Raw genomic sequence first — 13676 nt, forward strand, 5'->3', positions numbered from 1 at the left:
TGGAAAACGTTTCTTTTGCGTCCCAGATGTCAAAGCGATTTTTAGACCGTTTCATAAAATGCATCAATATGTGCTACGAAAACCATAAGAAATATTTCACGTACACAAATTAATTATTCTGTAAAGAAACTTATAAAAGTACAAGCATGATTTGTGTAGCCATTGAGGATCAAAGTAAATTAAGAATATTGTTAAATTGATTAATATTATTATTAATTAGAAGTGCTTTTGAAGCGGGAATTACTACAAAATGAACAAGCACAAAACTACATGTACATATGTATTCGTATTATGATTTATTCTTAATAAAGAAGTGAATGACACTTGAAACCTGCGCAAGGGGTTCGTGTTATTTGAATCAGAATTCGAAGCAGTCACGTTTGTTGAACTTGAATGTTTATATATATAATTTTTTCTGGCATTGTCATGTGATGCTATTTTATTTTATTTATTGTTTTTATTTATTTTATTTCAATTTATGTGTGTGTATAAAATAAATGTCGTAATTTCAAATTAGAGCATCTTCCATGTTTGGAATGGATGTATTCTTGAGCTTATAAGGTAAGGTTGAAATGGGTTTGGCTAAAAGAAAACTTTGGTTTTGTGTATACTATAGGTACTTATACTATATTGACTGGGTTAAATAAGATTGCATTACGAAAAATAGACTAAAAAACAATTTACATTGACAAAAAATTGACTAAATGTCATCAGTTTTCGTCGACTAAAACTAGACTAAAATGTCATCAGTTTTCGTCGACTAAAACTAGACGAAAATAGTCATGGGTAATTCTGACTAAAATAAGACTAAAATTCTCAGACTTTTAGTCGACTAAAACTTGACTAGACTAAAAAGAGTATGAACGTGACTAAAACTAATAAAAACTAAAATGACAGCTTCACACAAAGACTAGACTAAAACTAAAATTAAAATTGGCCGCCAAAAACAACACTAGTTGTCAGCATGTTGCTAAGCTAAAAATGTATAAGCAGTAGGCTACACAATTACTGGGTAAAATAGTCAAACGATTGAATAAGCACTGGATGCACAAACTGTGTACTTGAGGGCAAAAAAGGCACACAACTAAATATAAAATGTAAACAATTAATTTTTCATTTATTAATCCCAAAGCAGTGCTTAATTTGAGCCGGACCCTGCCGGATCCTGTTCCGGAAAATTTTGCGTTCCAGTATTTGTTTTTAAAGATCCGACATTAACAAGTGCATTAAATCTTGACAGGGCGTGCGTGCGTGCATACGAGACAGAGCAAGCGCAGGTTTATGTATGTGTTTGGAGGATGTGTGTTGGTCCTCAACATATTTTCGACCAATCAGCTTTTTTAAATTCAAAATCGCTCTCATTGATTGGTGCTTACCGCTTAACCCACTCTCTCCAAACATGCACTGCTGGCAAGATCATATTTAGTGAGAAGCGGAACGTTTAGAAAGAGACTGTAATATCAAAAATAATACCAAATCAAGCGAAATATTATGTATAAACATTGTCAACACTATAAACATAGCTATAAGTTAGTAACTCTGACTCCAAAACAAATAATTTAAATGTAACAAAATTTATAAAGCTGAGAAACCAAAACAAAGCGAAACTAAAAATACCAGGCGTTGGGCTCAAGTACCTCTGTAATTCGGCATAAATCCAAGTGTTTCCATATTCGCAATGTATTTGAATGCTAAAATATTTATAATGTAGACTAGGCTTTGTACTTTACGTTCCTATATCGATGGAAGAAAAAAAAAATCCCCTTCAGCAAAAATGCGCCAGCAGAGTGGACCGATTATACTAGGCTATGGACTATTTAAATTGACCAGAGTAACATTATAAATGTTTGATTGACTGTATTTTATTTTGATAATGTACAGACTGCAATGTCAAGTTTGAATAGCTAGAATATGTGGTGGGTGTGCGCGTGCAAGGCACCGGCGCGATCGAATAGCTGAAACATAAAATACTCCACTAATTTTGGTCATACAGAAAGAGTTAGACATAATTCCGAAAAGTGTTTTATTTGTGCATGCTCGCAGGTTGCGCGTTCTCTCATCTTGGTTCTCGGTTTCCTTTTTGTAAACTTGTTTGCGCCTTACATCTGTTTTAAAATGTGTTATTTATTTCAGATATGTTTTATATTTACACCTTTCATATGTAACCCTTGGCTATAGGATATTAAAATAAAAGCCGACTACGCCACCTAGGTTATTACCCAGGAAAATAAGGAAACTATTAACACAAGTTACAACAAAATGAAGGACCCCTGCTGGTTCGTTTTGATTCAAGACAGAGACGTGACTTACAAAAAAAAATAAAAATAAATACACATTTATTAATTCACACCATGGTTTACTCAATATTAAAAAGACAGTCTTAAAATGGTCTCATCACAATTACCAATTAAATACCCACAGTCACAAAGAGACCGCAATAAATGTTCTGAACAAGATGGCAATGTTCTGAACAAGATGGCGCCGCGAATGGCAGCCTCTGTGCTTAGCTCTCCAGTTGTTTTAGTGTTTTTGTTCGTTTTTCCTGTTTTTTGTTTTGCAAACACGATCAGTTTTACAAGGGATGAACTGCTAAACATTAGGCAGAACATACCACAAAATCTCCTACCGGTTTTTGATTATTCGGACGTTTTGCTCAACATCATAGTTGGCGGAGCGGCGGCGCTTACCAAAGGCTTCAGGACGCGCAGGACGCGCAGGACGCGGGGGAAGCGCGCCGGCGCGCTCGTGAAGCTTCGTCAGCGTGGATTCAGGATGACACTGCCAGGCATACATTTGGCAAATCTCCGGTCTCTACCAAACAAAACGGACGAACTCCTTCTGCTCTCCCGGACAAATAAGGACTTCTCACACTCTGCTGCTCTGTGTTTCACGGAAACCTGGCTGAACGCGGCTATACCGGACAGCGCGATTCATCTCCCGGGATATCAGCTGTTCAGAGGAGACCGCGACGCAGAATCGACGGGGAAATCGCGCGGCGGCGGGACGTGCTTTTACATCAATGAGAGGTGGTGTACAGATGTAACAGTGTTAAAGAAAATATGCTGTTCTGATGTTGAAGCGCTTTTCATAAACTGTAAGCCGTTCTATTCGCCGCGAGAGTTTTGCTCGTTCATTCTCGTGAGTGTGTACATTCCACCGCAAGCGCACGTGAGCCTGGCGTTACAGAAACTCGCTGATCACATCACAGAGACAGAACAACAACACCCGGACTCTGTTTTAATCATTCTTGGGGATTTTAATAGAGCAAATCTCTCCCGTGAACTTCCAAAATACAGACAGCACATCACATGTCCGACCAGAGATAGAAATATATTGGACCACTGTTACACCACAATAAGGAATGCATATCACTCTGTCTCACGGGCAGCTTTGGGACTTTCTGATCACTGCCTGGTTCATCTTATACCAACCTACAGGCAAAAACTTAAATCTGCTAAACCTGTAGCAAAGTCTGTAAAGAGATGGACCAACGAAACAGAGCGGGCTTTACAAGCCTGTTTCGAATGTACTGATTGGAGTGTTTTTGAAGCTGCTGCTACTGATCTGGACGAGCTTACAGAGACTGTTACTTCATATATCAGTTTCTGTGAGGATTTATGCATTCCTACCAGGACTCGCTTAACTTACAACAACGACAAACCATGGTTCACTGCAAAACTCAGACAGCTTCGTCATGTCAAAGATGATGCTTACAGGAAAGGGGACAAAGTCTTGTATAAAGAGGCCAAATACACACTGGAAAAGGAGATCAAAGTGGCAAAGAGAAATTATTCCGAAAAGATAAGGAACCAATTTCATTCCAGTGACTCTTCATCAGTGTGGAAAGGTCTAAAACACATCACCAATTACAAGACATCATCCCCCAGCACTTTGCAGAATCAGCAACTGGCAGACGATCTGAACGAGTTCTATTGTCGGTTTGAAAAGACACCATTTACACCTCCAACATCACCCCTCTCCCCCACTCCTGCAACTCCCATTCAAATCAGTGAAGATGAGGTACGCAAGGTCTTCAAAAAGAACAAAAGAAGAAAGGCACCAGGCCCTGACGGTGTCACACCAGCCTGTCTGAAAACCTGTGCAGATCAGCTGGCACCCATTTTCTCACAGATCTTCAATAGGTCTTTGGAGTTGTGTGAAGTCCCCGCCTCTCTCAAACGTTCTGAAATCATCCCCATTCCAAAGAAACCCAAAATAACAGGACTTAACGACTACAGACCTGTGGCGCTAACATCTGTCGTCATGAAGTCGTTTGAGAAACTGGTTCTGGCTTATCTGAAGGACATCACCAGACCCTCACTGGACCCCCTGCAGTTTGCTTATCGTGCAAACAGGTCTGTAGATGATGCAGTGAACATGAGTCTACATTTCATACTGCAGCATCTGGACAAATCAGGGACTTACGCGAGGATCCTGTTTGTGGACTTCAGTTCAGCCTTCAACACTATCATCCCAAACCTCCTCCTGCCCAAACTAACTCAGCTCTCTGTGCCCACATCAGTCTGTCAGTGGATCAACAGCTTCCTGACAGACAGGCAGCAGCTAGTGAGGCTGGGAAAATTCTCATCCAGCACCCGGACTATCAGCACTGGCGCCCCTCAGGGTTGTGTCCTCTCCCCACTGCTCTTCTCCCTGTATACAAATGACTGTACCTCCAAAGACCCCTCTGTCAAGCTCCTGAAGTTTGCAGACGACACCACACTTATCGGCCTCATTCAGGACGGTGACGAGTCTGCTTACAGACAGGAGGTAAAAGAGCTGGCTGTCTGGTGCAGTCATAACAACCTGGAGCTCAACACGCTCAAGACTGTGGAGATGATCATAGACTTCAGGAAAACCTCCCCTGCTCTCCCCCCACTCACCATCATGGACAGCACTGTAAACACAGTGGAGTCATTCAGGTTCCTTGGCAACACCATCTCTCAGGACCTGAAGTGGGACATTCACATAGACTCCATTGTGAAAAAGGCCCAGCAGAGGCTGTACTTCCTCCGCCAGCTGAGGAAGCTCAACCTGCCACAGGAACTGCTGAAACAGTTTTACTCTGCCATCATTGAATCCGTCCTCTGCACTTCAATTACCATCTGGTTCAGCTCAGCTACAAATTCTGATCTCAGAAGACTACGTCGGATAGTCCGGACTGCTGAGCGAATCATTGGTACTACCCTCCCTACCCTTCAAGATCTGTACTTATCCAGAGTACGAAAAAGGGCTGCCAAAATTACTCTGGACCCCTCACATCCAGCACACTCACTTTTTGAACTGTTACCATCCGGTCGGCGCTACAGAGCACTGAGCACTAGAACGACCAGACACCGAAACAGTTTCTTTCCTCAGGCAATCCATCTCATGAACACTTGATCGTGGAACATACAACACTATACATTCTTTATTCATTTTTCCGTTATTTATTTAAAGCACATACTTACTTCCATTCAAATGTCTTTGCTATTTTTGCACATTGTCTGTCTTGTATACTTGTATATTGTTCTTTTTATAATATGTATCGTCTTGTCACTGTCATTCTGTAGCACTGTGGAGCTCTGTCACAAAAACAAATTCCTAGTATGTGCAAACATACCTGGCAATAAAGCTCATTCTGATTCTGATTCTGATTCTGATTCTGATAAATAACACCATCACATAGGGGACACTCCACACGGCAAATCGGTGTATAAAGATGATTAAAGCAAGTGAAAATCAAACCAATACAAATCAATACAAACTCCCCGTCCGTTCAGCGTCAATATTACAGCCCATCCGTTCACCTGTGAACATACACATGGACCAAGATACTTTCACAGGAAACAAGCTGAAAGAATCACATAAATTCACAATGTCACGTACTGATCAATTGAATATCTATAAACGTTAGATCAGGATCCAAATGGGGATGATAACGCCGTCAGCTGTGCACAGAAATAGTAACACTGTAACATTTAATAAAAATGCACACGATGAATAAACACAGCCAAGGAGGCGGTAGGTGAGACAATTCAAAGAACAGCCACAAATACGGGATACGAAACAACAGCTAGCACCTTCAGACCGCACCTAAAATACAAATATAAGACAAATTAAAGATTTTAAAAACGAAATCTTTAAAACACACAAACAAACTCCTTACCTCCTAAGTGAATTTCATAGAATAGAGCAGACTTTGCGAACGGCGCTCGTCACTTCACGCACACACTCTCCTAATGATAAATGCATTCTTTAGACTATCACTTCAAACTAACAATACAAACGTTAAGACAAATAACTCACCAGGAGAAGGCAAACGAAGTTAACTGAAAAAACAGTCTCCGACCACAGAGGCCAAACATCCACTCGAGGAGTCATACACAATACCCACACGGACACCTTTTAAAGGGCTGAATAAGGCATATATCCACGCGCTCCCAATAATGAGCTGCTTCTTCTTCTTCTTCTTCTTGTTTTACGGCGGATCGCAGACTTATAAGTGCATTACCGCCTCCTATCTCTCAAATGGACCATTGACACCCTGACTACAAAATTTCCTGATTACCCTACCAACCCATATGCAATCACCCTCGAATCTTACCCGCTCGGAGACTTCTTCAAGCTTCATCCGGCGCTGCGTGTTCAGCTCCTCCGTCCACCCTCAGCCCTCTTAGCAGGATTTAAATTAGAAGAAAAAAAAAAAATCATACTCGCTTGTGCAATCCAGTATTTGCCAAAAACTGTAACAATAGTGATTTTATACTTCTATCTGAATTTAATAAATTCTTCATTGAAAACTGCTCTTCTTTATTCTCTAATTCATCTTTTAATTTATTTCTTTCAAAAGTATATTTCCTACAGTACATTATAACATGCTCAACTGTTTCACTAACGTCACATACCTCACAATGGCCTGTTGGATGTTTGCCTATTAAATGCATTGTACTATTCAAGCTTGTATGTCCCAATCGTAACCTTGTGATTGTGTTCTCCTCAGCTCTGCTCAATCCTGATACTCTTCCCTTACCCACTGTTGACTGTATATGATACAAATGCCTGCCTTTGGTATCAGTGTCCCAATACTGCTGCCATACTGTCAAAATGTTCTTTTTGATAATTGATTTAATTTCGGACCTACTAAGGGGAATCTGGATATCAACTTGTTCTCGTTCTATGGCTTTTTTTGCTAAATTGTCTGCCTCTTCGTTCCCTCTCAATCCAATATGGGCCGGAACCCACAAAAACTGTACGTTTATACTATTTTGCTTGAGTGAATATAACTCTTGATTAAGCTCTATTATCATATCTTGTCTTGTTTCTGATTTTTGCTCAATTAAACTTATTAAAACTGAGCTAGAATCTGAACATATTAATGCCTCAGATATTTTGACTTCACTAATCCACCGTATTGCCATAATTATTGCAAACATCTCCCCCGTATACACTGACAGACAGTCTGATATTCTATTATTTTTATTAACTTTTAACTTCCAATAATGAGCTGCACAGGTGCGCGCAATAAAAGTACGTACCAATGCCAGTAGGTGTGTCTTACCCTTAATGTGTTACCACTAGATTCTAAAAATAAAACCTGTTACATATAGACTATGTATTTTATTTTTATGACAACACGTTTTATTTTTAATATAATATACATTTCCATCACCCAGGGTTTGTGCCCTATAGGCTGCAGTCCATGCAGAAACTTGTTGGTCACAGCACCTTTTAACTGCTGTTTTGGATCCGGCAATTATTCATTTACAAATTAAGCACTGTCCCAAAGCAATGGTTGCACTCAAATAAGTACAATATAGCCTCTTTACAATGGCTTGTCTAAGATGAATCTGTCTTTATTCTCACTGCTTTATAGGATATTTTCCATAGTTAATTAAGCAGTTCTGTTTACAGCCCAGAATGAGCTGGCAGGAGAAGGGGTAGGAATATGTGATGAGCTCATCACTTTAGAGATCATGTCACCAGATGTGTGTGACCTCACACTGATCGACCTACCAGGAATCGCCCGAGTCCCAGTAGAAGGACAACCAGAGGATATTGGAAAACAGGTGGGTCATATAATGTGATTTTGCACACCACATTTATTGTCAAACTACTATCAGTCATTTTTTTAAACTATGTGTTTGTCTTGTAGATCAAACGTCTGATCATGAAATTTATTACGAAACATGAGACTATAAACCTGGTTGTGGTTCCTTGTAACACTGACATTGCAACAACAGAAGCCTTGAAAATGGCACAAGAAGTAGATCCTGAGGGCATAAGAACTGTCGGTAATGAAACAGATGATCTGCACAAAAATCTCACATAATATCTTACAGCACGTTTGTCAGCAAATTACCTTTTTATAAAATAGCTATTTTTCCTCACAGCCATTTTGACCAAACCAGACCTCATAGACAAGGGAACAGAGAAGAACATTCTGAAAATAGTCAACAACAAAGTGATTCCTCTCCTCAAAGGTTACATCATGGTGAAGTGTAGAGGACAACAGCAGATCAATGATGAAATTCCTCTGGAGGAGGCGGCACAAATGGAGAGAGATTTCTTCCAAAATCATGACTATTTCAGGTTACAGACTGAAAAGAATTTAAATTTAATTTATTTTTCATGTAATGATTTTTTTCTTTTAACCTCATAAAGTAAAAGTGCTACAGCTGTCCTGATATATAAATCAATCTACAGCATAATTTAAAATACGCCCTCTTGCAAAAAAGTGCCTTTTGTTTCTACAGATGCCTCTTGGAAGAGAATAAAGCAACTGTTAAATCTCTTGCAGTCAAACTGACCCAGGATCTTGTTGATCATATCAAAGTATGTTTCTAAATGTCTTAAATGTCATGAATTTAATGATCTGGAGGATGGATTGAACTATAAACAAATTGTGTCTCGCCTATCTTTGTCAGAAATCACTGCCACAGCTCAAGGAGCAGATAAATAAGCAGTTGTGGAGTGTAAGGAGGGCACTAAAGTACTGTGAGTATGGACCCCCAGAAGACCTTGAGGGAGCCAAGGAATTCCTCATTAAAGTAGGACCTCAGGACAGCAAATCTCCTTGCTTCTGAGAATTATCATCAGGGTCCAATCTGCTGGAACTGTTCAAGATCAAATGCACCAAAAATTTCTTGAACAAAATATGTATTGTGTGATGCAGACAGATCCGTTAGTCCATGAAATTATAATGATAATATAACAGGCTCATAAAACAAATATTATTTTTCTGACAGGTCTTAAACAGATTCAATGAGCAAATTAACTCCCTATCATCAGGAGAGCTAATGACTGAGAAAAAAATGTTTGTCCAGCTTCGTGACGAATTTAAGAAATGGAATGATTATCTTAACAGTACAAAGACATCCTGTGAGTATATTTTCACATGTAAGAACCACAATAATTTACTGTTCTTTTATTGGAGTTATAATGGAAAAAAGGTCTATTCATTTCATTAAAAATCCATATTGTTTCCAAAAGTTAACAGTTCAACAATTCAGTTGAGCGAGACTTACAGAGGGAGGGAACTGCCTGGCTTCAGCAACTATACAAAGTTTGAGAAGATTCTGCAGGACCATGTGGCAAAACTTAAAGATCCAGCCATTGATTTACTCAACAACATAAAAGGTACCATCACACATATTTATTTTTAAAGACTTTCTGGTCACAGTGGAGAACCTCTATTATAAAACCAAAAGATTAGATCACCAACTGTATGTCTAATAGTTTTAGCACATCTGTGGCTATTTATCATTTTCATTTATGTATTTCTTCCGAAGACATCATCATCAAGCAATTCACTGACGTGGTGAATAAGTGTTTCCAGAACTATCATGTACTTCAGAATATCACTAAGGTAAATAATGCCCCTCAGTTGGCCATTAAATATTTTAAAAATTGTTGTATTTTTAGTCCATTTTTCTTTCATTTGTACTTCTTTACTTGATTCTATAGGACAAAATCAACAACATTCAGTTAACCCAATTAGAAAAGGCTGAGGAGAGAATCTCAGAGCAGTTTAAAATGGAAAAAAGGATCTACACTCAAGATCCCATCTTCCTGAAGACCTTGAGTGAGATTACAAATGAGACTTTTTCAGAAAAGGAGTTACCTGTCTTTGACAAACAAAGCAAGTACAGTCATATGCTGGAGGCATATTATGAGGTATATCTTCTGAATTTTCAGTAACAAATTGCACTGTGCTTGTGGTGTGAGGACGTAACTTATCTAATTATTTTCTTTCAGGTTGTGGTGCAGAGGATGGCTGACCAACTGCCCTTGATGATCTTCTTTTACATGTTGCAGGAGACTGCTCAGCACCTGTCTACTGACATTATGAAATTATTGGAAAAGCCAGATGTGCATGAGCTCCTGTCTGAGGACTCTGACGTCAGCAGAAGACGCAAAGACCTAAGAGCTCGTCTAAATCGTTTGACTGCTGCTGTGGAAGCAATTACCAATTTTTGAACTGACTAGAGGACATATCTGAAAATCCATCTAATGCAGGGATGCCCAAACTCGGTCCTGGAGGGCCGGTGTCCTGCAGAGTATAGCTCCAACCTGAAATAGACACACCTGAACCAGCTAACCAAGCTCTTACTAGACATACTAGAAACTTCCCAGTAGGTGTGTTGACGCAAGTTAGAGCTAAACTCTGCAGGCCCTCCAGGACCGAGTGATCTAATGTATCTGACAACTTCTATCTAACCATCCATTTTCCATGCTTGTTCAAGTGTTGCAGGATTTGACAACTTAACCCATAAAACTTTCTTCAGCTTGTTAATACTTTTTGATTGTTATAATATATGCATACATTAACCTGTTTTCTGAATCAGTTAGAAGTATCAGTGCTTTGACTATAGTAGCCTACATTATTTTCTTGTAATCTGTTGAAAATTAAAATCAAAATTTTTCCTCAATGATTGACCTGCTTGTTTGTTGTTGTTGCATTTTATTTCTTTTATAAAGTCTTTACAGTGCTGTAAATTGTATTATTTTACGCAACGCAACATAAGGACGAGATGTCAGTCAACTGCGTCACCTCCGTCAGTCAGCTGCATCAGCAGCGGCCACTTCGCATGAATGAAACGCCTTTTGCCTTGCATAAAATAAATGGATTTTATTCGTTTTTGTACTGAGGTTAATTTAATTGGATTTTAAAATTTGTTTTCTTCACTCTTAAAAATAAAGGTGCTTTAAAAGGTTCTTCACAGCGATGCCATAGAAGAACCATTCAGTCAAAGGTTCTTTAAATAACCATCTCTTTCTTACCTTTTTATAATCTGAAGAACCTTCTTTTGCCACAAAGGACCTTTGCTAATGAAAAGCTAAAACCAGCCAACCAGCCTAGGCTGGTTTTAGCTGTTTTTTTCAGCAGGGGTTTTATGTCTAAAATGCTTGTTAAATGTGTTTAAATGTTGAACACTATGCTGTATTCACCCAAATAAATTTAATTTGTATTTTTGTCTGTTTTGTTTATGTGTTCTAGATTAATAATAAATGTTCATCTTTTGATTTATGCTGTTGCCACTAGTAATTCTGTGTGTTTTTAATAGGTTCCAGTCCATTTTATGATAACAATATACTATATTTTTTAAAAAGATTTGTTTTTGGCGTTTATTTTCATAGGACAGATCAGACTTGACAGGAAGTGAAGTGGGAGAGAGATAGGGGGCGGGGTCGGGAAAGGTCCTCGAATCGGGATTTGAACACGGGACGCCCGGAGCGCAACGGCGCTGTATGTCGGCGCGCTGCTCACAAGGCTATAGGCGCCGAAAATATAATAATTTTTAACGAATAGTTGACTTAAATATAATAACCCAGCATGTTTGGTAAAAAAAACATTTAACCCAACCAGCTGGGTAAAAATAACCCACCATGTGTTCTGTCCAATATTTACCTAGCGCTGGGTTGCCAAATAACCAAAGTTGTGTTGTTTTTAACCCAGCATTTTTTAGAGTGTAACTAGATGACAGACTAGGTTTAACATAACATTCTAATAATTTGTTGGCTAATATAAAATATGCTTAAAACAGACAAACCTTTGGAGGCTAGTGAAAATGATGGCAAGGCACATAAAGACTGCATACACTCCATTTGTTGCCATTTGTTAGTCATATTAGATCATTTTTTTAGACAGAAAAAAAACAAGCATTTTACTGTATAAAATTTTTAATGTCTATATTTACTTGCACTAATTTGTTTGTGATCACATATAAAGATCACATTCTGTTTGGATTGCAATCTTGACTAACTGTTTTCGAGACTTTAATCTTTCCACATTCAAGTGGATAGGATCTGTGTACTGTATGACTGGCAATGGTTGTCCGGGGGGCAGTAACAAAATAATCTGAGAGAAAAATGATTTATAGAAACCGTATTTTCTTATACTGGCAGGTGTAATAAGCACACCCACATATACCAAAACGAAGGCTATTTCCTATGCAAATTAGTGTTTAGTCTGTCTTGCATTTTGCATTGTTTATAAACTGTAACCAAGTCTGACACACAGGTTTAAACTCTCCTTGATATCTCCTCAGCATCACCTCAAACACTGTATTTGGGGGAAACCTAAGTTATGTATTTGAAGAGCCAACAAAAAATATATTATTTATTTTTGGAACTAACTATTTATTTCTTTTCTCTTTTTTTTTCTTTGGCAAGAAAATGTCAGGCATATTTTCTTTATTTTCAGACTGAAGAAGTGCTCAAAATGATGATGAAGATAGTGATAGCTCTCAAAATGAAAGGTTAGTACACAGATAAATTAAGAATAATAAAAGACTATTAAAAGGAGAATAAATAACTATACTGTAAAATCTGTGAGGCTTGGCAAATAAAAAGTACACTTTTTATCTTTACAGTCAGGAAATGAAGGTAGAGGTTCACAGTCATTTAGAGGAGAGCATTCGTCCATACATTGATCTGATTGACACTCTGCGGTCACTTGGCATTCACAAGCATGGCTTTGCCAACTATCGTAGTGATTGGAGACCAGAGTTCTGTAGGGTCTTCAAATTGAAATTTCCTTTCACATCTGTTTACCCCTGAATGAAAAATAAAAAAAGAACTTTGCTATAAGTACATTAAGACCTCAAAAGAAACCCTGGGTATTAAGACTTGTAACGCAAAGAAAGAAGTGATGACCATTTCTCTTGCACAATGTGGCATCATATCAGTATTTTATGTGCACCTAAAATAATGGTGTTCCCACAGTCTAAAATCTAAATAAAACAATGTGTATTTTTTTTAGATAATGTAAATCTTTCATGGGTTTTCTGCTACATATTTCAGTAAGATTTATTTTTGACATTGTGACACACAATCTACATTTTTAAAAATAAAGGTGCTTCATGATGCCATAGAAGAACCTTTTTTGTCTAAATGGTTCTAAAGAACCTTTAACATCTGAAGAACCTTTCTGTTTTCCCAAAGAAAGAAGGTTATTCAAGGTTATTAAAAAAAAAACATCTCTTACTTGTCTTTTTATAAAGAACCTTTGACTGAATGGTTCTTTTTGGAACCAAAAATGGTTCTTCTATGGCATCGCTTAAAGAACCTTTTGAAGCACCTTTATTTTTAAGAGTGTATAGGATGCTTTAATGTGGTTTGTGATGGATTTGGCACCTCTATTTAACCTTAGAGAAAATGCAATGATAATGAAACTTGAAACTAATGTAATAAAT

General features: G+C 38.2%; 1 protein-coding gene across 1 annotated transcript in view; it reads left to right on the top strand.

Moving 5' to 3' along the window:
- The window catches only part of LOC141301598 (interferon-induced GTP-binding protein Mx2-like), a 25373-nt gene extending 14915 nt beyond the window's left edge, over positions 1-10458 (top strand). Inside the window, exons 5-14 of the mRNA XM_073831798.1 lie at positions 7894-8048; positions 8135-8273; positions 8373-8571; positions 8736-8814; positions 8907-9029; positions 9228-9360; positions 9472-9618; positions 9771-9847; positions 9946-10155; positions 10237-10458. Coding sequence (XP_073687899.1) covers positions 7894-8048; positions 8135-8273; positions 8373-8571; positions 8736-8814; positions 8907-9029; positions 9228-9360; positions 9472-9618; positions 9771-9847; positions 9946-10155; positions 10237-10458 — 1484 coding nt within the window. The remainder of the gene's footprint in view (positions 1-7893; positions 8049-8134; positions 8274-8372; positions 8572-8735; positions 8815-8906; positions 9030-9227; positions 9361-9471; positions 9619-9770; positions 9848-9945; positions 10156-10236) is intronic.
- Positions 10459-13676: the final 3218 nt, after the last annotated feature.

Source organism: Garra rufa, chromosome 25 (assembly GCF_049309525.1).
Source record: "Garra rufa chromosome 25, GarRuf1.0, whole genome shotgun sequence".
Classification (NCBI taxonomy): domain Eukaryota; kingdom Metazoa; phylum Chordata; class Actinopteri; order Cypriniformes; family Cyprinidae; genus Garra; species Garra rufa.